The following is a 26,324-nucleotide window of genomic DNA, read 5'->3' as shown; positions in this document are numbered from 1 at the left end:
GGGTAAGTAAATCATTCCTAACCATGTTTGGTTTTAAGTGGCGGTGGGACATCTTTAAACGTTGACCACCACCAGCTACATTAGACTGTTATCCACTGAGATAGTGTGGTAGGGTTGAGGGGGGGGAGAAGAAAACAGGTTTAGGTGGGGGGGGAGAGGAAAGCAGTTTTAGGTGGAAGGGTAAGTAAATCATTCCTAACCATGTTTGGTTTTAAGTGGCGGTGGGACATCTTTAAACGTTGACCACCACCAGCTACATTAGATTGTTATCCACCGAGATAGTGTGGTAGGGTGGGGGGGGGGGGGAGAAAGAGGAAAGCAGGTTTAGATGGAAGGATAAGTAAATCATTCTTAACCATGTTCAGTTTTAAGTGGTGGTGGGGGTGACATCTTTAAACACTGACCACTAATTCAAATTTGATTCGGGATTTACGTTGAACTACCAGAAATCTATGGCCCTAGCTAGCCCCCTGACACTACAACAGACCTGGAGCGGTCACTTCCCATTTACGTGGGCTCAGACTTCAATTCGCTATTTGGGGGTACAGATCCCCCGAGACCTTTCGACCCTGTACTCCAGCAATATCACCCCATTGCTTCAAGACACCTCACAACATCTACAGAATTGGTCCACTTTTCCCTTATCAGTGGTGGGCCGGGTAGCCCTTTTTAATATGGTGCTCTTTCCCAAATGGTTATATCGCTTTCAGGTTTTACCTCTGCTGCTGTCCCATGCCCATAACATTCGTTTAATGAAAGAGCTACAGCGTTTTCTATGGGGTGGTAAGCGACCTTGCTACGGATGTGTCTGCCCAGGGATAGGGGGGGCTATGGTTTATTAAATGTACGTTGGTATGCTATGGCTTGTCAGATGAGACATATTAATGATTGGTTTAGAGGCACATCTGATTTTTCTGCTACACCACTGGAGTTATCTTTGCTGGCTCTGTTCCATGTGAGCTATTTTCTACATGTGGCGGATCCGAGGATGCGTCCTTTGGTGTCTCATTACCCCATTTTTACGCCGGCCAGAAGGACATGGAGATGAGTCTGTAAAACAGCCAAATTATCTTCTAGGGTGTCTTTATATTTGCCTATACTGGGCAATGGAGCTTTCCAGCCGGGCATGCAAAATGCCACCTTTCTTAGGTGGCAAGCACAAGGTCTACAATATCTTTTTCACCTGTTTTCGGAGGAGGAGAGCCTGGTCACGTTTGCCGAGCTGCAACGAACTTTTGACCTACAGGCTAATGATCTCTTCGCCTATTACCAGATCCGTCACTATGTTCAGTCCCTCCCACTGGCTGCTCTTACTGAAGTCTGCAGGGAGGCGCTTTCAGAACTCTTCAGCCTTTCAGCCCCACAGAGGATTCCTCTACGATTTCATATTGTGGGGATCCGGGATTGCCAACCAATCTGGATATATTAGCGACAGCGTGGGCTGAGGACTTGCATTGCCAGTTGACTGCTCAACAGTTACAACGGGTCTTGAAGAACATTCAGAAGGTGTCACCCAATATTACTCACTGGGAAATGCAATTGAAAATTGTTCTTAGACTTTACATTCCACCGGAAAGTGCAGCCCGGATGGGGATTACTGCGTCCCATTCTTGCCCAAAATGCAATCAGGCTCACGCATCTTTGAGTCACATGTTTTGGGCCTGCCACACAATCCAACAGTTTTGGAGACATCTTGGCCTATATACTACATCGCTTTGGGGAAGGCGATGGCTTCCGCAACCGAGGGCGTTATTTGGATTTTATAATATAGCCTCGCCCAAACCCAGGGGAATGTCAGCATTTATCTCCAGAGCCCTTTTGATGGGAAAAAAAGCCATCCTCACCCACTGGCTCTCCCGTGATCCCCCGTCATATGCACCATGGAGATCCCTAATGATAGTGCACGCAACACTGGAGAGATGCATGGTGGGAGACTTGACTCTAGGCCCGGGTCGCAAATTTTGTCAGGTGTGGGAGCACTTCTGGCGTGCTCGCAGTAGACTTTTGAATCTTTAAGATTTTATTCCCACTCTCAGCTGTTGGATCAGCCATGGATTCTTGGGTAGGGGAGGGGAGGGGAACTGATTATATTGTTGAAAATGTTATTTCCTGAATGGTACTACTGTTTGTATTTGCTTCTTACTGCTGGAATAATAAAAATCATTTAAACATAAACACTGACCACTACCGGCTACATTAGACTCTTAAATTACTATGCAAATGTCACCCACCCACTGAGCAAGGCTGCTCCTACCTACGTGAGCGCCTAAAGCTCTACAGATGGTTTACCAAGCCCCCCCCCCAAAAAAAAAAAAAAAAAAAAATCACCAAAACTCAGTTTTTACTCTCAGGTTTGCACAATTTTTCATCTTTTTCCGCTTTAATTTGATCCTATTTTTGTTTTTTTTAAAGCAGGAGAGAAATAGACTACACTTCTTGGCAGAATCAACATAAAAATTACAGGAATTAAAAAGGTCTCTAATCAGATCTGCTCCTGGAAAGAGTAGAGGAGGGTCCAAGAGGCTGGAAGGAGATCATTACGTCCTGCTCAGTGCTCTGGGAGAGGTCTGCTGCTTTACAAGTACGACAGTGGGGTAAGCCTAGGGGAGACCGCACCCTCCCTTCTTATAGGCGTGAGAAACGAGACTACGCCTGCTATGTATGACTGGACAGATTCCTGACTGCTTCATCCCTTCCCCATTCTCTTCTGGCTCAGGTATTGCCCTTGTCCTTCCAGAGAACGCCTCAGGGGCAACGGATGAAGAGCGCAGGTGAAAGGTCAGCTTCGGCAGGGATGGGGAAAGAGCTCATACTCGCAGTCTCCTCACTCCCCTTTCCATGGCTTCCTCCAAAGGGTTAAAGTGCCAGGATGCAGTGCAAGAGAAGGGCTTCTAATATGTCTAAGAAAAAGGGTGGCACCGCTTGAGCCACAGGCAGAGGTCCATGTGCATTCGTTGGGGGTCGCCGACTCCGTTGACTCCGCCGTATCCTCCTCTTCCCTCTCCCCCCCCACAACCCCGGAAGAAAGATTCACACACTGAGGAGCCAGAAGAAAAAGAAAATAGCCAGGATGAAGAAAAGTGAATCTTGCCAGCCGTTGCCATTTCCATCAGGAGGGGCTCTGTTCGTATCTGCAGAGGGCAAAGGAGACAAGGGAAAAATAAAAAAAATTACCCCTCCTCCTCGCAAAACAGCAACAGCACAGGCAGCAGCAATACAAACTTCAGACACAAAAAAACACAGACCTACCACAGGACAGGCAGAATACCCCCCACCATCCCCGTGCCACAGAACAGGAGCAACAAAGTGCCCCCCCCCCACACACACACACACCACAAGACAGGCACTGCACAGGCGGCAGCAGTTCAAGCGTTCCAGACACAGGCACACACGGCAGGTACCGCATCCCAGACAAAGGCACACACGCTCTGCCCCACCACAAAGCAGATACAGCACAGGCGGGCTTCCCAGCTACAGTGTCTCCGTGTCTGACTGACCTGCCCTCTGGAAAGAATCCGTGATGTTGAATACTGTGGTAAAGAATCCGAAAGGAAAGGCTCCAATTCCAAAGGACATGTGAAAACCATTTTCTCCAAATGGGTGGAAACCCTGGAGGAGGGGTGAGAACAGCAGGGACTGTATGAACAACGGCAGCACAGCCTCCCTCTTTCCCTCCTCTCTTCGTAAAGCTTTAGGGGTACTGGGATCAGACCAGAAGGCAGCAAACAGAAGAACCATGGATCCTAGTATCCTGCTGGGCCAGTGGCCAGTCCAAGTCACAAGTGCCTGGCAAAGTCCCAGGAAATGACAAGATTCTGGAACCCCCAAAACCAGCAGGATTTTGCGTTATTTAAACCCCAGGGATAAGCAGTGGCTTCCCCCAGTGTACCTGAATAATAGTTTATGGGTTACGTCCAAACCTTTTTTAAACTGTTAGTGCATTGGGCTGACAAGGAAATGAGTGATTCCAACTGTGACTCCTTTTGACCTTGGGCAAGTCACTTAACCCTCCATTACTCCAGGTACAAAAATGTAGATTGTGAGCCCACTAGAGACAACAAAAACAACCCATATGTATAATATGTATCACAGAAAGGTAGTATATCGCATCGTCTGACAATTTCCAGAGCTTAATTTTTGTTACAGGGTAACATGCCATTCCACTCAAGATTTTAGAGACCTCTTATCACATCTCCCCCCAGCTGAAGAGCCCTAACCTCTTTAGTCTTTCCTCATATACAGTATACCCTTCTCTCTACCTGTGCTGGACTGGGAATGGAATCATGCTGTGTTTTAAAACTCTTATGCTCAAAACTCACCGTGCCTTAGGTATCTGAACCAGAGTAGGAAGGGGCCTAAAGTCTTGATTGGCCCAGGCGCTAAGGCCCCTCCTATGGGAGAGGCCTTAGGCGCCTAGGACAGAGATTTAGACCCCTCTCAATGAATCCCAGGATGGATCAGGAAGGGAAAGGTCTGCCATTTTGTAGAGGCAGGGCTGCTGGCAGGAGGGAATGGGCATTCCTTCTGCCAATCTTCAATTTAGAGGTGCATGGAGGGTTCGGGAGTTCATGGCAGGAGGGAGCAGGCATCCCTCCTGCCGCTCTTCAATTTAAAGTTAGGGGGGGCTTGGGGGGTTCTGGGTGGCCGAGGCAGGAGGAAGTGGACCCTCCTTTTGCTGATTTTTTTTAAGTTCGAGGGTGTGGGAGAGGGGCGCTATCGGCGGGGGGAGGGCACAATTTTTTTAATGGGCACAGATGTTTGTGCGTGTGTATATATAAACACATGCACATCATCTCAGGCCATTTTTTTTTTAAACCAACTTGCTTGGAACTGTTGAACACCAAGAGGCTGCTTCAGAGCTTCCCCTGCTGGCTCTGTGCATGTGCCGGTCGCTTTCTCCACCGAATGATCGGATGGGATTACGGCAGACCTCTGCAGAACTCATTTGCATGCAAAATTGTTTCAACATTGACTGCCGTTTCCAAATCAGACCATTTAGTGGCTCCACACCAGTGGTCTCAAACTCAAACCCTTTGCAGGGCCGCGTTTTGGATTTGCAGGTACTTGGAGGGCCTCAGAAAAAAAATAGTTAATGTCTTATTAAAGAAATGACAATTTTGCATGAGGTAAAACTCTTTTTATAGTTTCTAAATCTTTCCTTTTGGCTAAGTCTTAATAATAATATTGTCATTTATAGCTAAAGAGACATATGATTAAAAAATGGTTTTATTTTACTTTTGTGATTATGATAAACATACCGAGGGCCTCAAACTAGTACCTGGCGGGCCGCATGTGGCCCCCGGGCCACGAGTTTGAGACCACTGCTCCACAGTGACATACAGGCACAGGATTTTAACAGCAATTTTAGAGCATCTGGTCTAAGATTTTAAAAGAAAGCAATTAAACAAGTCAGATTTTGTGAGTTATGGGGGAGGCATATGACAGAGTTCACGTCTGTGTTCTCGTGAATAATTATACATATCTAAGTGTAAGTGTGGAATAATGGTTTTTTAAAAAAAATAAATTACAGATACTTTATATTGCTGCAACATGTTATATACATGTTTTGAGAACTGCTTAGGTTTAAGCGGGCTACAAATTTTTAAAATAAATACTGTATTAAATTGGGGTTTTTTTCCTAATAGTTATGGATGTGTTCCATGTTTTCATTTTGTCAATAAAAGTATTTCAAGAAAGACTCACCCCTCTACTCTCAGGTTCCGGCCTCTGTCCCTGAGGTCTGGGAGGTGTCTTCAACCTAGTAAGGGAGGGAAGACAGTTATAGAATTCTTGCTAATTCACTGCTTCGGTGGTTTGCTGAGGTTTCCCCATTCTGGGGTCCTACCTGGGGTCCTGCTGACTGGTGCTGCCCCTCCCGTACAATGGGATGACTTTGTCCCGGCTAATCCCGGCTTTGCAGACGGGGCATTCTTGCCGATCAGGCCGGGTCTCCAGCCACTGCAGAGTACAGAAAAAGAGAGACACAAAATAAGGAACATTTTACATGATCTTCCCCTCAAATAAGATCTACGGTATTCTACTTCTATGACAGGGATCTCAAAGTCCCTCCTTGAGGGCCGCAATCCAGTCGGGTTTTCAGGATTTCCCCAATGAATATGCATGAGATCTATGTGCATGCACTGCTTTCAATGCATATTCATTGGGGAAATCCTGAAAACCCGACTGGATTGCGGCCCTCCAGGAGGGACTTTGAGACCCCTGTTCTATGAGATTTCAAGTAGAGAATGACATGGGGACAAATTTTGTCCCTGTTCCCACTCCATCCCCGCCCCATCTCTATAAGCTCCATCCTCATCAGCACAATCCTCAAAATACTTATGATTTTTATATTTAAATCATTTTATTAGAGTATAAAAAGGGACAATATAATATACAACTATTTATAAATACTAATAGAACCTTTCATTTCGATCTGGTTCTCGTGGAACTTTCCCAAAGATTTGGTTGCCTTTGTTTTTACATCATCTGGGAAGATAATTGGATCTTTTAGACATGGGTGTAGAAGAGAACCAGCACTACGCAGTGGCTGGACAGGAAAATAAGTGTCTATTAAACATTGGAAATGCTCCTCGATGACAGAAATGATGGGTGAATCTACGGCAGTAACAGTAAGATGCCTGAACAGCTGGGCACATGATGGATGTTTCAAGTTTCATTAATAATTTTATAAGAAATCTTTCGCAGTTATGAGAAACCTTAGACAAGTCCGAAAATTCTTTGAAAAAACACAATTTCAGCTCCTAGTACAATCTCTAATCCTAAGTATCCTAGACTATTGCAACATCCTCTACCTCCCCTGCCCTGCAATAATGATTAAACAACTACAGACAATTCAGAATACAGCTCTGAGACTCGTCTATTCATTGAAAAAACATGATCACATTACTGAGGCATTCATCAATTCTCATTGGCTTCCAATCCAGGAAAGAATACAATTTAAATTCTACTGTATACTATTTAAAACTATAAATGGAGACAGCCCAACCTACCTAAACGACCGCCTCATCCAAACCACCTCTACCAGGCATAGAAAAACACACACCCCAATCAAAGAAGTAAAACGGAAAAAACTATACAACGGACTACTGGCCACTCAGGCAGCGAAGATAGACAACCAAGTCTCCAACCTATTGACAACAACCCCAGACTACAAGATGTTCAGAAAGGAAATAAAAACTATACTCTTCAAGAAATCCCTTAATAAAGCTTAATACCATGATAAAGCTTAACCCCCCTCTTACCATCCCCTCCCTAACCCCAGATCCTACTTTTCCCTCTCTTGGAAACCTTCTCTGATCTAACGTTGTAACCCTTCTTCCATAACTCTTTTTGTAATCCGCTTTGAACCGAAAGGTAATGGCGGAATAGAAATCTGTAATGTAATGTAATAAGATCGCTTATCAGGATTTCTAAGCAAGTAGGACACCAATCAGCAGACAAGACTCTTGTTGCCACATCAAAGGTAGACAAGACAAATGATGGCATTAACAGCAGTTCATTTACGGTAAATCCAAAAGCAGCTTCTACAGGTTGTTGTTTTTTTAATCACTGAATTCAGTTGCTAATTGCTTAAAATGTGTTACGTTTTTACATACTGAACAACATTCTTCCTGCTTATCGGATTCCATTTAAATACAATAATAGCCTTACTTTTCAAATTCTTTTCAGTGGTCTTCCCTCTTTTTTTATTCGGTTACTTCGTTCAATGTTCTCCCCGGAGAACCCTTCACTCTTCATCTCAATCACTATTGACTGTTCCTTCATTTACCTCCCCCCCCTCCTTATTTACAAAACCGCGAAAGCATTTGGCACAGGCCGGTGCGCTAATGCTCTGCGCTCCTCCCGACGCTCAAAGGAGTGTCGGGAGCAGCGCAGAGCATTCAGCGTGCTGGCCTGTGCTAAAAACGCTATTGCGGTTTTGTAAAAAAAAAAAAAAAAAAGAAGGGGGAGAGATTAGGCAGTTATTCTTGGATGTTCATTGAAACTCTGCCTTTTCATTACTGGCTCCTACTCTTTGGAATCCCTTTCCCTTATACCTTTGTACGGAAAGGCCTTTTTCAACTTTTCCTACTATTTTCCACAGGCCTTTAACACATAGCTTTTCTTTTTCGCTCAAGATCATTTATCATCCTGTAACCTTTATGCTTTTGCCATCCCATTTTTCCTTTTAAAAATGTTGTAATTTAACCCTACGCCTTGTCCTTTACATTTCCAGTCTTGTTTGCTTTTTTTTTTTTGTTTATGTCTAATCCCCTTACACAATTTTAATTGCACACCGCTTAAATTTTAACTTAACTGGCAGTGCATCAAAGACTACTTATGATATGTTCACTTTCCAAGTCACTTGATCCAGCATCTCTTCATTCATTGATAATTTCACGTCTGGATTACTGCAATTCTCTCTATAAAGGCATAACCCAGAAAAAAAGAAAGCGCTTACAAATCATGCAAAATACCGCAATTTGTTATATTTTTTTAGCATTGAATATAAATAACTATGTCACGCCATTACTCATTAAGGTCCACTATAAAATCCTTCTATTAACATTCATAATCCGTTCCACCAATTCTCCAGACTTCATGAATAGATTGCTCATTCCATTCAACCCGCCAAATAATAATAATAATAACAGTTTATATACCGCAATACCGTTAAGTTCTATGCGGTTTACAGAAGATTAGTGGAGTACAAGTTGAGTTGACGTACAAGCCAAAGGTCTCTCCACTCCACATCTCAAAACCTACTTGCCATTCCATACCTGAGACATCAATACAATGTGCTCAAACATTTTCACGGTTACAGCTCCTACTCTCTGGAACGCTACGCCGAACTACTTATGTTTAAATGATTTTTATTATTCCAGCAGTAAGAAGCAAATACAAACAGTAGTACCAGTCAGGAAATAACATTTTCAACAATATAATCAGTTCCCCTCCCCAAGAATCCATGGCCAGTCCAACAGCTGAGAGTGGGAATAAAATCTTAAAGATTCAAAAGTCTACTGCGAGCACGCGGTGTGAGGTCCTGCCAGAAGTGCTCCCACACCTGACAAAATTTGCGACCCGGGCCTAGAGTCAAGTCTCCCACCATGCGTCTCTCCAGTGTTGCGTGCACTATCATTAGGGATCTCCATGGTGCATATGACGGGGGATCACGGGAGAGCCAGTTGGTGAGGATGGCTTTTTTTTCCCATCAAAAGGGCTCTGGAGATAAATGCTGACATTCCCCTGAGTTTGGGTGAGGCTATATTATAAAATCCAAATAACGCCCTCGGTTGCGGAAGCCATCGCCTTCCCCAAAGCGATGTGGTATATAGGCCCAGATGTCTCCAAAACTGTTGGACTGCGGGGCAGGCCCAAAGCATGTGACTCAAAGATGCGTGAGCCTGATTGCATTTCGGGCAAGAATGCGACGCAGTAATCCCCATCCGGGCTGCACGTTCTGGTGGAATGTAAAGTCTAAGAACAATTTTCAATTGCATCTTATGCCGAACTACTTAAAAGAAGACATCTTTAACTGGCTTCAAGTCCAAATTAAAAACCTGTTTAAGGACGATTTTAATGTATAACCGTCCTAAGGATGTGACTTCCCTGAACTTTATTGGCTTATCCGATACCTTTCCTTGTGTTCTTCCCATTTGTGCTTTCTATTTTAAAGAATGTAGTTCTACCAGTTTCCTCTTGTTCCTGTTTGTCCGTTCGTCTTGTCAAGTCTTTGTATGACAACCTAAAACTTTTAGTGTTCTGTATTTATAAATTGTCATAGGCAATGGGCTCTGAGCTACCTGTGACAGGAATTTGGCTCCTGTCGGCCACTGTGAACCGCACAGGGATTTTGGGTGACCAGAGAGACAACACTGCACAACCAAAGACTTTTCAAAAATGTATTCATGAGAAACAAAAACCAAAATGTTCAGCTTGGTTACAACAAAAGCAGTTTGTGCAATACGACAGAAAACAAGCAAAAACAAGATTCAGACAGTGTCAGAATGCTCCACCACATATGAGTGCCTCAGCAGGCACAGAAAAGAGAAAAAAAACCACAACCTTTAAATAGTCTTTCAGGATTGTTAGTACTTGTGCTCTCCTGTAAAACTTCATTTTCCAGCACTTAAGTTTTACTGATCTCACTCCTTTCCCAGCAGGGGTGAACTCACCTCAGTCTTGGCTTCCAGCAGCCGTTGAGTTTACCCCCGGGTGGGCTAATAGGTGATTAGAAAGCTTCTGGTCCGGTCCTCACGGCAAGCAGAGAAAACCCCCCCCAGGCTTTTAAAGTTTCATTCAAAATCGGTCCAGAGAATGACCACCCGGATGGTCTCGGGACTCAAGGATCTCCCGTACGAAGAACAGTTACATAAATTACAGCTATACTCGCTCGAGGAGCACAGGGAGAGGGAGACATGATCGAGACGTTCAAGTATCTCACGGGCCGCAGCGACGCAGAGGAGGATATCTTCTGTTTCAAGGGTCCCACGGCAACAAGAGGACATCCGTGGAAAATCAGAGGCGGGAAACTGCGTGGTGACACATTCTTTTTTACCGAAAGGGTGGTTGATCGCTGGAATGATCTTCCACTTCAGGTGATTGAGGCCAGCAGCGTGCCTGATTTTAAGGCCAAATGGGATCGACACGTTGGATCTATTCGCAAAGTAAAGGCAGGGGAGGGTCATTAGGGTGGGCAGACTGGATGGGCCGTGGCCCTTATCTGCCGTCAATTTCTATGTTTCTATGTTTAAGCATGAAAACACACTCCTTTCAGGAATTACCAGGAGCAGGAAAAAAGAAAAAGGTAAGTTTGTTCCTGGCTTAGACTTCGTCTTCTTGATTGCTCTGCCGACTCCAGCTGTTCGTATGGCGCAGTCTCCATGGTCTGGTTCCACTGGCTCTTGGGTTCTGGCAGTCTCTCACCAGCCTCTACCAATTCCATGGCCTCCGACCTCTCCTGCCCATTTAGAACCTTCAGTCCTGAGCGTGCCTCAAGTGTCTGACATTCCATTCCTTTCCTTCTCCTCAAGCTGCTCTGCCTTCCTGTGTAAAAAGGCACTGCCTCGCCCCAACCCTTCAGGTGTTGCAGGTGCCTGTCCCCCTCTGTAATTGTAGGGAATAGCTCTAGAGCAGGGGTGCCCAAAAGGTATCATGATCGACCAGTAGATTGCAAGGGCAATGCACGTCGATCGCGGAGCCCATCCCGGGCTCTGTGATGGATTTGCGTTGCCTTTGCGTTCTCCCTGCTACCCTGACGCGCAAAAGCCAGGCCCGTGAAGCCACTAAACAAGTGTTCCCCCCCCCCCGACATCAATTCTGACATCAGACACAGAGAGACAGGAAGGGGGCAGGGTAGGGAGAGGAAGAAAAAGTTGGACTCATGGAGGGACAGAGATGTTGGTTGGGATGAGGTCTGGAGGAGAGGAAGCATGCAGGTGGAAGAAAAAGATTGGATGCACAGTCAGAAAGAAGTGCGACCAGAGACTCATGAAATCACCAAACAAAAGGTAGGAAAAATGATTATTTTCAATTTAGTGATCAAAATGTGTCCGTTTTGAGAATTTATATCTGCTGTTTATATTTTGCACTATGGCCCCCTTTTACTAAATTGCAATAGTGGTTTTTAGCGTTGGGAGCAGCACAGGGCATTCAGCGCAGCTCCCTGCGCTAAAAACTGCTATCGCGATTTAGAAAAAGGGGAGGGGGTACATTTGCTTATTTTTGTATGGTTGTTACTGAGGTGACATTGCATATTTTAAAGTCATCTGCCTTGACCTCTTTGAAAAAAACCCAAATATAAAATTATAATTCACATTTTCTCTGTGTACAGTGTGCTTTGTGTTTAAAATTTTATTTTTGTACATCATTTTGACTTGTCATTTTAAAAGTAGCTCGCAAGCCAAAAAAGTGTGGGCACCCCTGCTCTAGAGTGGTGTGTGATAGGAAGTGCAGGCTGCTCACAACTCAGACTCCCTCTAGAGCAGTGGTCTCAAACTCGCGGCCCAGGGGCCAAATGCCAGGTACTATTTTGAGGCCCTCAGTATGTTTATCATAATCACAAAAGTAAACTAAAACAGTTTCTTGATCATATGTCTCTTTAGCTATAAATGACAATATTATTATTAAGGAAAGATTTATAAACTATAAGAGTTTTACCACATGCAAAATTGTCATTTCTTTAACAACCGAAAGACTGACCTGAAGAACTCCACAAAAATAAAAATCGATAAAACCAGAGACCGTGGAGAAGATGATCAAGATGCAGGCTTTATTAAAAGTTCAATCCAATAATCTTGATCATTTCTTTAATAAGACATTAACTATTTTTTCTGAGGCTCTCCAAGTACCTACAAATCCAAAATGTGGCCCTGCATAGGGTTCGAGTTTGAAACCACTGCTCTAGAGGAATCAGCGGGAATATCTTCAACCCTATTTGTATGAGGATTAAACTGTGCTGTGATTTGCCTCTTTTGATCCAGTGTGTTCACTGCTTTGGGGAAATCTCTAGCAGACAGGTTGCACATCACAAAATATATGTACCTTTTAACCTTTGGATGTACATCGCCTTGAAATTTGATTTGGCGGTATAACAATTGTAATAAAACTTGAACTAGCATTTTATAGATGCTGTTCCATCTAGCTGAACAACCTGTTTTAAGGCTAGTCTATCCTTGTCCCCATGTCATTCTCTAATTTCAAGCAATTTTCCCACACCCTTTCCCGCTCATGTAGGCAGAAATCCAAAGATTCAATGGTTACAAAATGGCCGCCCTAATAGGCAGCACTGGACTCCTCCAGACCTGGCACTGCATTGCCCATGCGAAAAAGGCCAAAGCCTCTTAGTCTTGCATGCTAGGAAACCACTTCCCTAAAACAGGTTATTTGCACTTACCTGGTGAAGGCAGGGCCAGCTGCAAGGGAGAATTAATGCATTAATGGCCTGATTTATTTCTTCCTAAAAAAGCAGACAGACAGTTTAACCCTTCAGAAACTGGAGATATTTATGTTTGATTGCTTGATTTACAGCTTAAGCTGATGAATTCTCTCAGACATTGCTTAATAGAGGGACATTTTGAAAGCTTTTTTCACCGTTAGCTGTATACTAGAGAATGACAAGAGGACACTTTTTTTCCCTATCCCCATGGACATTTTCCCTATCTCCATGGTCATTTTCCCCATCACATCTCAGATACTTCTTTTCCTATCTCTGCCCCATTCCTGCAAGCTCCGGCCTCATCTGCACAAGCCTCAAACACTTTAAAATCATAAGTGTGGAGATTTGTGTGGTTAAGGCTGAGCTTACAGGAATGGGACAGTGACAATTTTCGGGGAAAGGAAGAAATTGAGTTCCGGCGGGGATGGGGACAAATTTGTCCACGTGTCATTCTTTACTGTATACCTGTGGGAAAAACCCTGATGAAATCTATCCCCCTAGCCTCCATTGTGGGCTAAAATACCACACGGTTCACAGCAGGATACCTTTACCAGGGTGCAAAAAAGGTGCAGGCAAGGACAGACATCAGGGGAGTCCTTGAGGGGTATTCATTTTTTAAAAAAGTCTCTTGTAAGAGACTTTTGCCCAGTAAACTGAATATGCCCTCTTCTTGGCAATCGGTACAAGAGAAGAAACTCTTGTCTTGGGATAAAGATGCACAAACCAGAGAAAGACAAGGTAGATGTCACCATCAACCGAAATGGGTCTATTAAATAGATTTCATTTTTGAAGTTGCCAGCATTGTACACAGTACTCTACATACAAGTGTCCCCTGAGGAAGGCGTTTTCAATTAGCTCCGAAACAGGGATACTTGTTTTGACTCTTAACGTTTGTACAATTTAATGAAGACCCATTTCGGTTTATGGTGACATCTACCTTGTCTTTCTCTGGTTTGTGCCTCTTCTTGACCATGCCATTCAAAATATGTTTTGTTCTATGAAATTGTAAACTATCAAAAGAAAATCACATTCAAAAGTTTTTAAAAACCCATAACACCCCCTCCCGAAATTCAAGAAGTCATTACATTTCAATTCTTTTGGAAACTGATTCTACCCTTCAGCTAAAAGCTTTTTTTCTTCCACTTACACTTCTCCCTCCGTATCCACAGGGGTTAGGGGCAAAGCCATCTTGCAAATATTAAAAAACCGCGAATAATATTCAGGACGGTTCTGCCCCTAACTCCCGCTTCTCCCCGGCTATTTTAAGCCCTGTAAGCCCCCCCTTAAGCCTTACCTGGTGGTCTAGCGGGTTTTCAGGGCAGGAGCGATCTTCCCACGCTCCTGTGCGGATCGCTCACAGGAAATGGCTCAAGAGACTACGGGAGCTCAAGGCAGCCATTTCCTGTGAGCGACATGCACGGGGCAGGAGCGTGGGAAGATCGCAGCTGCCCCGAAAACCCGCTAGACCACTAGGTAAGGCTTACAGGGCTTAAAATAGCCCCCAAAATTAAAATGGGTTTTTGGGTTTAAAACTGCGAATAACTGAATCTGCGGATGCTGAAACCGCGGATTCGGAGGGGGGAAGTGTATATTTTCCAAATTTATTATTTTATTTATCAGGGACAAGCAATAAGCTCCTTAGTGCAGAATATAATAATGTATAGGGTGAATGTGTACATCAGGAAAACAAATCTAGATCAAAACATACAGCTCATTATTATATTACGCAACTGGGACCCGACATAGGCTGCGTTTCAGCAAAGATTCTCTTCATCAGGAGTCCAAACAAAAAAGGACTTTAGTTTCAAGTTTGTTAAAAGCTTGATTTTATCGCATCATCAAACGATATCAAAACGATGTACAAATTAAAAAATTAAAATAGAATATGACAATATGTTTTGGTAGACAAGACTTAATAGGCAAACCTTTAACAGGCATATAAGATAACAAGCTGCTAGATGTTGCTTTGGAAAAGTATTTTGAGTTGAAATGTCATTGTATAATAAAGAGCTGTGTTTTAACCTATTCATTTGCCCAGTTTCCTACCTTTTTACAGTTTGTGCCTTATGGGACTTCTTTGGTTTTCCTCTTTGTTTTTCGTGAATGTGTATATAATAAGTGGGATATATGTGAATAAATATCCAAGATGTGGCAGTGGTAGGGTGAGGGGGGGGTGCATCTGTAAAATGAGCTTCTGTAAAGGTGTTACAATACAGAGTTATTAAATACCAGCATAATTATGCCATAATCAATTATCCTACTTATGTAGGATCATCTTAGTCATGTGAAAAAAATTAGGACACCCCATGAAATATTCAATTTTCTTAAGAAATGTTCACATATCGATGTCAAATCTTTTTTTAGTTTCTCTGTGGAAAAGAACATGATGTAATTGCATGTAAACAAATTCTCCGATAGGGATAGGAGAAGAGGCAAGTATAGGGATAGGAGTGGAGATAGGTTATAGAGCTAGTCAGGGACCACTGCTCAGGCAATGGGTCTGATGGGCCGCTGCGGGAGCGGACTGCTGGGCGAGATGGACCTCTGGTCTGCCTCAGCGGAGGCAACTTCTTATGTACTCATGAAAAAGATATCCACAAAAATGTGCATTCTAACTGAGGAATAAATTAGGATACCTCCCACCTATCCTCCCACTTAAACTGGCTCAAATCACACGCAGGTGCACATGATTAGATCATCATTACTCAGCATTTTGAAGGAGGTTTGCCCTACTTAAGTCTCAGACATTGAGTTTGGTGTGCTCATAACTGTTGCAGTGAGAGTGAATACCATGGTGAGATCAAAAGCGCTGTCTGAGGCCTTCAGAAAGAAGATTGTAGCAGCTTATAAGTCTGGTAAAGGATTTAAAAAAGATCTCGAAATAATTTGACGTTCACCATTCCATGGTCCAGAAAATAGTGTACAAGTGGAGGACTTTCCAAACAGCTGGCAACATGCCCAGGTCTGGCCGTCCAAGCAAGTTGACCCCTAGAGAGGACCACAAGATACTAAAAGTAGTCTCCAAAAACCCTAAAATGTCATTGCGGAACCTACAGCAGGCTCTTGCTACTGTTGATGTGAAAGTGCATGCCTCTACAATCAGAAAGAGACCGCACAAATTTAACTTGCTTGGGAGATGTACAAGGAAACCTTTGCTCTAAGAGAAACATCAAGGCCAGACTGAAGTTTGCTAGAGAACGTAGACAAACACCAGGACTTCTGGAATAGTGTTCTATGGACAGACGAGTCTAAAATTGAATTATTTGGACACCAGAAAAGAGGACATGCTTGGTGTACACCAAATACAGCATTCCAGGAAAAGAACCTCATACCAACTGTGAAGCATGGAGGTGGAAGTGTCATGTTTGGGGATGCTTTGCTGCAGCAGGACCTGGCAGCTCACCATCATAAAATCCACCATGAATTCTACCATGTATCAGAGGGTGCTTGAGGAACATGTTAGACCATCTGTAAGAAATTTATTTTATTTTTTCCAAAATTCTTTATTCATTTTTTCATCTTACATCAAGTACACAATATTACATCATTTAAAACTTTTACACATCACTTGAATTTATTTCTATTGTCATCATAAATGCATAAATTTATTCCCTCCCCACCCACCCTTCCCATAAAAATTTCAATCAAAATTATCAAATAAATATTTTATTCTTATCTATTGATTAAACCTTTAATAGAACTTTACACCACCCCCCTCCCCTATGTATAAATATACTGTCAGTGGAAAATGATTTCTATTACAATAATTTGTCAATGGCCCCCCCAATTTTTTTAAAATTATTGTAATTCCCTTTCTGTATAGCAATTGTTCTTTCCATTTTGTAAATGTGACACAACAAATTCCACCAGAATATATAGCTAAGATTATTGTAATTTTTCCATTATTGGTGATATGTTGCATGGCGACTCCTGTCATAATCAATAGAAGTTTATTATTGCTTGATGAAATTTGACTTTTTGTTCTCATTGACATACCAAACAGAATTAAAAATTAAAACTGAAGCGGAACTAGACCCTGCAACACAATGACCCAAAGACTGGTTGAAAACCAAGAAATGGAGAGTCCTGGAGTGGCCGAGTCAAAGCCCTGATCTTAATCCCATTGAGATGTTGTGGGGTGATTTGAAACGGGCTGCACATATCTCACAGTCCAAATATCTCACAGAATTCTGCACTGAGGAGTGGGCCAAACTTTCCTCAGACCAATGTCAGAGACTGGTAGACGACTACAAGAAGCGTCTCACTGCAGTTATGTCAGTAACCCTAGCTATTAGGGTGTAGGGTGTCCTAATTTATTCCTCAGAATACACATTTTTGTGGATATCTTTTGTTTCATGAGTTAATCAAGGAAAATTTTTTTTGTTTACTTGCATTTACATCACTTTCTTTTCCAGAGATAAATTAAAAAAAGATTTGACATTGACATGTGAACATTTCTTAAGAAATAACTGAATATTTCATGGGGTGTCAATTTTTTCACATGACATACAAATCTGGAGGTGACAACAGCTTCATGGGTTTTATAGGCATACCAAGGGAGAGAGTCATACATACCTACAAATTGGGATATGACAATGGACAGATTGGTTGCATAGGGTTTATACGTATAGTAACATATGGGTTTGATAGAGACACATACATACATCGCTACGATGTAATAATGATTAAGTAATCAGTGGCATGATAGGCTTATACGTATATAACATATGGGTTATATATACCTGGCACAGGAGAGGGAGTTTATGTCGCCAAGCATAGCTTCGGGACACCGAAATGTCCCATTTTCAGAAAAAGCAACCCACTAACAATTTCAAAAAAATAAAGATGCTGTGCTTGGGGACAACGGGATACGACTTTACAAGCGGCAGGCCCACAAGCCTCCCCCCCAGAGTGTCAATTCTGATGTCAGAGGGGAACTTCCTCTCTGATGTCAGAATGGACATGGGGGGGGAGGCTTTTGGGGCTACCCCTTGTAAAGTCACTGCACACACCTGGCCTGTTGCTGTGTCAGTGTTGGGAAGCAGGAAGAAATCAGTAGTGTTGGGGGGGGGCAGGGTGAGAGAGACAGAACCAGACAAAAAGGGGAGGGGGGAGCAAGGTGAGAGAGACAGAACCAGACAGAAAGGGGAGGGGGAGCAAGGCAAGAGAGACAAAACCAGACAAAAAGGGGAGGGGGAGCAAGGCGAGAAAGACAGAACCAGACAAAAAGGGGAGGGGGAGCAAGGCGAGAGAGACAGAACCAGACATAAAGGGGAGGGGGAGCAAGGCGAGAGAGACAGAACCAGACATAAAGGGGAGGGGGAGCAAGGCGAGAAAGACAGAACCAGACAAAAAGGGGAGGGGGAGCAAGGCGAGAAAGACAGAACCAGACAGAAAGGGGAGGGGGAGCAAGGCGAGAAAGACAGAACCAGACAGAAAGGGAAGGGGAAGCAAGGTGAGAAAGACAGAACCAGACAGAAAGGGGAGGGGAAACAAGGCGAGAAAGACAGAACCAGACAAAAAGGGGAGGGGAAGCAAGGCGAGAAAGACAGAACCAGACAGAAAGGGGAGGGGGCAGAGCGAGAGAGACAGAACCAAAGATATCTACAATGTTATCTAAAAATTAGTAGATGTCCCATTTTGAGGAAAAAAATAAGGCAAAATTAGGTCGCCTGACAATTTTCTTTCCTTTAGTCACAGCAGATGAATCTAGAGACTAGTGGGATTATGTCCATCAACCAGCAGGTGGAGATAGAGAACACAGAGTTGTCCTCTGATGCACAGCCTCCTGGCCAACCAGTATAGGTCTTCTCAAAGCAGTTGAAATAAAGCACATAAAAGGCATATGAAATTTTCCCTCTCATGCGCTACCCGAACCACTGATGCTATCAAATCGAGAATGCAATTTCTGCCGAAAAGCATGCCCAAACCACGCCTGAGAGCGACACACCCCGCAACAGGGTGGGGCTCTGGATTCATCTGTTGTGACTAAAGAAAATTATCAGGTAAGGATATAATTTTACCTTCCTTGTCACCAACAGCAGATGAATCCAGAGACTAGTGGGATGTACCAAAGCAGTCCAAACATAGGGAGGGAAAGTACAATTACTTACCGTAACAGGTGTTATCCAGAGACAGCAGGCAGATAAGAACATAAGAAGTTGCCTCCGCTGAGGCAAACCAGAGGTCCATCTCGCCCAGCGGTCCGCTCCCGCGGTGGCCCATCAGGCCTATTGCCTGAGCAGTGGTCCCTGCCTATTTCTATAACTTACCTCTTACTCCTATCCCTATAACCTACCTCTACTCCTATCTGTACCCCTCAATCCCTTTGTCCTCTAGGAACCTATCCAAACCTTCTTTGAAACCCTGTAACGTGCTCCTGCCTATCACAGCCTCCGGAAGCGCGTTCCATGTATCCACCACCCTCTACATGTGGGCGACATCATCCATGGAGCCCCATAGCAGATAGCCTCGCAAGCAAACTTGCTTGAAGATCTTCAAAGTCTGCGAGTGCTGCACCGCATATGCGCAAGTGCTTTCCCACCCAAGTCAGGGCGCGCGTCTCCTCAGCGTGGCCTCAGTCCAGATAGCTAGCAAAGAAGCCAACCAGGGGAGGTGGGTGGGTTGGGAGAATATCTACCTGCTGTCCCTGAATAACACCTGTTATGATAAGTAACTGTGCTTTATCCCAGGACAAGCAGGCAGCATATTCTCTACATGTGGGTGACCTCCAAGCTAAAAAGAATGGGATGGTAGGAGAGTTGGCAATTTAGGAGAACAGATTTTGCAAAACAGACTGGCCAAAATGGCCGTCAGGTCTGGAAAAAGTATCCAGACAGTAGTGAGAGGTGAACATATGAATTGAGGACCAAGTGGCAGCCTTGCAGATTTCCTCAATATATCGGAGTTGATCTGAGGAAAGCTACAGACGCCGGCATCGCTCTGACCTTATGCCTCGTGACTCGACCCTGCAGAGGGATACCAGCCTGAGCATAGCAGAAAGAGATGCAAGCAGCCATCCAGCTGGAGATGGTTCACTTTGAAACAGGACGCCCCCAACCTATTTGGATCGAAATATATGAAACGTTGAGGAGCAGTCCGATCAGCTTGAGTGTGTGTTAAGTAGAAAGCCAATGCACGCTTACAGTCCAGAATATGAAGCGCTACTTCTCCAGGATGAGAATGAGGCTTTGGAAAAAATACTGCAAGGACAATGGATTGCATGAAGTGGAAATCCGAAACCACTTTAGGTAAGAATTTGGGATGTGTAGAGAGGACCACCTTATCATGATGGAAAATGGTGAAAGGTGGATCCGCAACCAAGCTTGCAGCTCACTAACTCTCCGAGTAGACATGAGGGCAATAAGGAACACCACTTTCCAAGTAAGATATTTCAAATGGGCCCTATCAATCGGCTCAAACAGAGGCTTCATCAATTGAGCAAGGACAACATTGAGATCCCAAACCACCGGAGGAGGTTTGAGTGGAGGATTGACATTAAAAAGACCCTTCATAAACCGGGAAACCACAGGATGAACAGAGAGCGGTTTTCCATCAATTGGCTGCAATGGCACTGAGGTGGACTCGAATAGATGTTAATTTGAGACCAGCCCAAGATAAGTGCAGCAGATAATCCAGCACAGAGGACAAACAGACAGACTGTGGCTCCTAGTACACCAAGAAGAAAATCTAGTCCATTTCTGAGTGTAACACTGTCTAATGGACTGTTTCCTAGAAGCCTCGAGGATGTCCTGAACAGATTGTGACAACTGGAACGAGGAACGAGGCAATCAGGTTGAGAGGTACCAAGCTGTTAAGTGTAAAGACTGTAGGTTGGGATGAAGCAGAGATCCTTGACTCTGAGTAAGCAGAGAAGGAAAAACTGGTAGAAGCAGAGGCTCCCTGGCACTGAGTTGAAGCAGAAAGTAGAACCATTATTGTCTGGGCCACCGAGGAGCTATCAAAATCATGGTGGCGCGGTCCGACTTGAGCTTGACAAGTCTTCAGAATCAGAGAGAATGGAGGGAACGCGTAGAGAAACAGATTCTTCCATTCCAGAAGGAAAGCATCCGCCTCGAGTCGATGAAGAGTGTAAATCCTTGAGCAGAAACAAGGCAACTTGTGGTTGGGGGGGGGGGGACGCAAACAGATCTATCTGCGGAGTCCCCCACCGAGCAAACATCTGACGCAGAGTCGAAGAATTGAGTGTCTATTCGTGAGGTTGCAGAAGACGGCTCAATTTGTCCAGACAGTACTGCTGGCCCTGAATGTAGACTGCTCTGAGAAACATGTTGTGACGTATCACCCAATCCCAAATCTTCAGAGCTTCTTGGCAAAGAGACAGGTATCCCGTACCTCCGTTTGTTGACATAATACATGGCCACTTGGTTGTCTGTCCGAACTAGGACCACGTGGTCGCGAAGCAGATGATGAAAGGCTTTTAGAGCGTTGAGAATGGCTTGAAGCTCCAACAGATTGATGTGACAGCGACGATCTGTGATGGACCAATGGCCTTGAGTACGGAGACCGTCGAGGTGAGCTCCTCATGCGTAGGCGGAAGAGTCTGTCGTAAGGACCTTCTGCGGAGGGGGCACGTGAAACAGAAAACCTCTGGAAAGATTGGAAGAGAACATCCACCAGCGGAGAGACTATCGCAACGAATGAGTTACTACAATGAGTGGAGACGGGATCTCGATCCTGCCGCCACTGCGATGCCAGGGTCCACTGAGGAACTCGGAGGTGAAGTCTGGCAAAAGGAGTCACATGAACCGTGGAGGCCATGTGCCCCAGCAGGATCATCATGTGCCTGGCTGAAACTGTTGAAAGAAGAGACACCTTCTGGCAAAGGTGAATGAGAGAATCCTGACGAGGTTGAGGCAGGAATGATCGGAGTCGAAGCGTGTCTAGCACCACTCCGATGAACTGGAGAGATTGAGAAGGACACAACTGGGATTTGGGGAAGTTGACCGCGAAGCCCAGACTTTGAAGGAATGTAATAGTCTGTTGGGTTGCTGCAATAACCTCCTGCTGAGACGTCGCTTTGATGGGTCAGTGGTCAAGGAATGAAAACACCTGAAGGCCCTGCATCTGCAGGGCTGTGGCCACCACAATAAGGCACTTCGTGAAGACCCTTGGGGATGAGGTCAGTCCGAAAGGAAGAACTCAGTACTGTAGATGGAGATTCTCCATCCAAAATCTCAGAAATTTGCGAGAGGCCGGATGAATTGGGATGCGAGTGTAAGCCTCTTTGAGATCCAACGAGCATAACCAATCCCCCTCGTCCATTAGGGGGTACAATGTGGGAAGAGAGAGCATGCAAAACTTTTCTTTGACAAGAAATTTGTTGAGTGCTCTTAGATCCAGAATAGGACACAAGTCCCCGGTCTTCTTGGGGACCAGAAAATAATGGGAATAAAACCCCGTGTCCCGTTGGCTCAAAGGAACTGCCTCGACAGCTTGGAGGCTAAGGAGAGCCTGAGCCTCCTGAAGAAGGGGAAGTTGCGACCTCCTGGAAGGAAACTCTCTTGGAGGAAGGTCCGGAGGTACTTGCAGGAATTGAAGGGAGTACCCCTCCCGAATGATGGTGAGAATCCAGAGATCTGATGTAATCAGCTTCCAGTGATGATAAAGTGATGGAGACGACCTCCAATGCGCAGGAAAGCTGCTGGACGTAAGGGGGCGGAATGCTCAGATTGGGATTGTCAAAAGGACGGCGCTGGTTTAGCCACAGCAAGGTTCTGAGGATTTTGGGGTCCCCTCTGCTGCTGCTGATGTCTTGGCAGTGGCCGGGAAAATGCTGGTGTAGACTTCTGTGGATAGCGCCGTGGAGGTAGCTTGTACGGTTTAGCAGAGGGAGTCTTAGTCTTAGGCCGCACCAGGGAGATGAAGGACCGCTCGTGCTCCGAGAGGCGTTTGGTAGTCGCCTTGATGGAGTCATCAAATAGCTCATTCCCCAAGCAAGGAAGATTTGCCAGACAATCTTGTAAGTTGGGGTCCATATCCACTATGTGCAGCCAGGACAAGCGGCGCATAGCCACCGCAAAGGCCGTAACCCTAGAGGATAGCTCAAAGGTATCATACGTGGCTTGAAGCATAAAGAGCTGAATCTGCGAAAGAGTCTCCTGAAGCTGACGGAACTCCTGCAGGCGGTCAGCAGCCAAGTCAGAATGGAAAGACGGCATGGTCTTAATGCAGTGTTTGCAGTAGGTAATAAAGTTGAAATTATAGTTGAGGACCCGATTGGCCATCATCAAGTTCTAGTAAAGACGACAACCAAACTTGTCCATGGTACGTCCCTCCCTGCCCGGGGGGACAGCAGCGTAGACTTTGGATGGGTTTTTATTTCTTTAATGAAGATTCCTCAACCAAGGACTGATGGGACAGCTACGCTTTCTCAAACCCCTTGCAAGGGACAGTCCGTCCGATAGCGAGATTCCATCTTGGAAGGGATAGCAGGAATGGCATAAGGGGTCTCCAGATTTCTGAAGAAAGTCTGTTTCAAGATCGGATTCAGCGGCAGACGCAGGGATTCTTTGGGGGGAATGAGGAAGCTCCATCTCTGCCAAATATTCCAGGGTATATCTGGATTCAGACTGAAGATCCCGCTGAAGAGCCTTATCCATGTCAAAGACAAACTTGGTAAAGGAGGAAGCCTTGGAAGAGGAAGGCCCCTCCAGAGGCGAAGAGGATCTAGACCTCGGAGCAGCGGAGAAAGATGGGGAAGCCTCTCAAAAATATTGAGCTGGCATGTCCGTGTCCAGTAATAGGGACACCGAGGAGGCTCTGCTATGCAACACTGGAGGAGTCAAAGAGTGCCTATGTTTAAGCAACCTTGAAGGAGAGGACCTAGGATCTGAGGGATGGAGACCCGCGGGGCTTGCCTCGGAGAGCCCGGGGAGGTACTCTCCCAAACGGCTTCGAGGAGGGGGTCCTCAACCTCGATTTGCCTCGACTCGGAGACCCAGGAGGCGTGGAAGACTGCCGAGGTCAAGACCCATGACCCAGAGGCCTCAACAGACATTGAGACCTGAGGCACTGGAGACCGTCCCCTCCAAGGAGGGGGAGTCCTTCGGCCGCTTAGAAGGCAGGTGCCTCGAGGATGAGGCAAGCTTAGTAAGGTGCCTCAATCGAGGCTTATCGGCCGGCGACTCAGGCCTGGTAGGATGAGAAGAGTCACTCGAGGACAACCGGCGAGGCTTGTCCCGAGGGCCTTGACAGGATGCTCAGGCTGGCTCGCATGGAGCGGGGTTGAGCAGAGGCCTTAACAGGTACGCTGACGCTACTGGGGCTGAGGCTGAAGTCGAGGTCTTGTCCTCCGGTTGCTCCATAGTGCCCAAGAGCTCGAGGATCTTAGCATGCCGCCTGCGAAGGGGCCGCGGTTGAAGAGTGGAACCAAGGAGTGGAAAGAATAAACTCTGACCAAGAGAGAGCTGTAAACTAGCCCGCAACTAGCCTAGCCACAGCTAACTGTCAGTCGGCTGGTGCCAAGGCCAAGGCCAACCTCCCCCCCCCCATGGCGGTGACTGGGACCAGCTGGTCAGTGGCAGAAGAGGCAGCATCTCTCCTCCGAGAGGAGAAAGACTGACGGCAGCTGCAGTAGCCATGACGACCCCCCTCCCCTGAGCCACGGAGAGAAGGAAGGGCCTCGATCGACCGCCCTCAGGACCTCCTACTGCCTGTTGATGCCTGACCTAGCTGCAACCAGTGGACTCAGTTTAAGCACAGCCGACATGACACCACACTCACCCATACCATCCCAGCCAACCCGGAACGGTGCAGGGAACAAGAGGCAGGCTTGCTAATCCCTTCCCGTGACACTAACAGTTCTTCGGGGGGGAAGGGACCTGAGAGAGCCCAGGTGTTGCTCCCCAAAGTTGGCACCTTACAGCCAACATGCCGCAGCTCCAAGGAACATCTCTACTCACCTGAGGCCCAAGCCACAGCAACCATCTCTACTCACCTGAGTCCCAAGCCACAGCAAACATCTCTACTCACCTGAGGCCCAAGCCACAGCAAACATCTCTACTCACCTGAGGCCCAAGCCACAGTGAACATCTCTTTTCTGAACCAGGAACCTGAAGCCAGTAGCTGCCAAACCAGGCTCAAAATCCACCATAGAATCCAGGAGCTGTGAGGAACCCCTGTAGTCCAGAAGTCACCACATCCAGTAGGGTAAGGGACCTGGGGGGGGCAGGTGTTACCCTGTAGAGCACAGGTGTCAAAGTCGGTCCTCGAGGGCCAGAATCCAGTCGGGTTTTCAGGATTTCCCCAATGAATCTGCATGAGATCTATTTGCATGCACTGCTTTCAATGCATATTCATTGGGGAAATCCAGAAAACCCGACTGGATTCCGGCCCTCGAGGAGGGACTTTGACACCCCTGCTGTAGAGGGTGAGGTAGGGACGCTGGGAGGGCCCAGGTGTACCTCCAAAGCTGGAGCTGTTCAGCCAGAACACTCCTCCTTCCAAACATCCAGGCCTGGAACCAAAATCCACAAGCAAAAGCCTGGAGCTCTGAGGAACACATCTATGAAGCCTGCTGGAGATAGAGTATACTGGTTGGCCAGGAGGCTGTGCATTCAAGATATACCTGGGTGCTCTCTATCTCCACCTGCTGGTCGATGGACATAATCCCACTAGTCTCTGGATTCAATCTGCTGTTGATGACAAGGAAATGGTATACAGTATATACATAGGGGTTGAGGCAATACTGAAGTGGGCGCACATGGCATTAACAGAGCGAAGACGCGTAACGTCAGCTCGCGTCAAGCGTCATGACGTCGGAAAAGAAGCCTCGGCTCCTGCTGAAACGTCATCGCCAAGGCAGCAACGGTGATATCATGCATGCAATGACGTCGAGAGGGCGTTCCGTTACCAGAATAGGTGTCCGCACAGGCTAATAACAGCGTCCCGCGCTGTGTCCAGGCAGATGTTGCACTCGAAGGTAGTTCCGGGTTCCCGTTCGGGCTCGGTCCCATTCCGGCCGCTGCCCCGCTCCGCTCCGGCCGCCATCACTCGCGTCCCCGTACCGTGACGCGCCTCGCTAGCCGGGCTGCCCGATTGGTCTGCTGGCCATGCTGCTTTATACCCGATTGGGTGGCTTTGTTACCGCCCCTCTCCCTCTTACTTGCTAGAATTGGATGAATGTCGTCCCGTGCCGCCTCCTTGCCTGCTTTCATTGGTTGGTTGCGACCTTCTTTTTCTATTGGTTGCTTTCTCGTCCGGCCCGCCTTGAGGGGCGGTTACAACAAAGGAATTGTAAAGGGAAAAGGACATGCAAAGCTGATGTAACAGGCCTCGGCTGCTGAGTGGCGCCTAGAGCTGCCAGTCTTTCAGTCAGAGATTTGTGATTGGACTGTTTTCAGCGTTTTATCTTTTCCTTCAG

At 45.9% G+C, this 26,324-nt stretch overlaps 1 protein-coding gene across 1 annotated transcript; it reads right to left on the bottom strand.

Moving 5' to 3' along the window:
- Window positions 1–2,347: 2,347 nt before the first annotated feature.
- Window positions 2,348–26,008, bottom strand: RNF5 (ring finger protein 5). Its single transcript, XM_033916318.1, has 6 exons — window positions 25,815–26,008; window positions 12,899–12,917; window positions 5,846–5,958; window positions 5,704–5,758; window positions 3,498–3,609; window positions 2,348–3,131 (listed from the first exon to the last, which is right to left on the bottom strand). Exons 1-6 carry the CDS (start codon window positions 25,949–25,951, stop codon window positions 3,031–3,033), a joined length of 537 nt encoding a protein of 178 aa, XP_033772209.1. The 5' UTR covers window positions 25,952–26,008; the 3' UTR covers window positions 2,348–3,030.
- Between the last annotated feature and the right edge of the window lie 316 nt (window positions 26,009–26,324).

This window comes from Geotrypetes seraphini, chromosome 12 (assembly GCF_902459505.1).
Source record: "Geotrypetes seraphini chromosome 12, aGeoSer1.1, whole genome shotgun sequence".
NCBI classification, from domain to species: domain Eukaryota; kingdom Metazoa; phylum Chordata; class Amphibia; order Gymnophiona; family Dermophiidae; genus Geotrypetes; species Geotrypetes seraphini.
This window is presented reverse-complemented; position numbering and strand designations above follow the sequence as displayed.

Excerpts from the sequence above, each read along its gene's own strand:
- RNF5 (XM_033916318.1), bottom strand. The coding sequence starts at position 25,951 with ATGGCGGCCGGAGCGGAGCGGGGCAGCGGCCGGAATGGGACCGAGCCC. Across the intron at positions 5,759-5,845 it reads ACCAGTCAGCAGGACCCCAG|GTTGAAGACACCTCCCAGAC; the intron begins GTAGGACCCCAG and ends CTCCCTTACTAG. Across the intron at positions 3,132-3,497 it reads GGATTCTTTCCAGAGGGCAG|ATACGAACAGAGCCCCTCCT; the intron begins GTCAGTCAGACA and ends TGCCCTCTGCAG.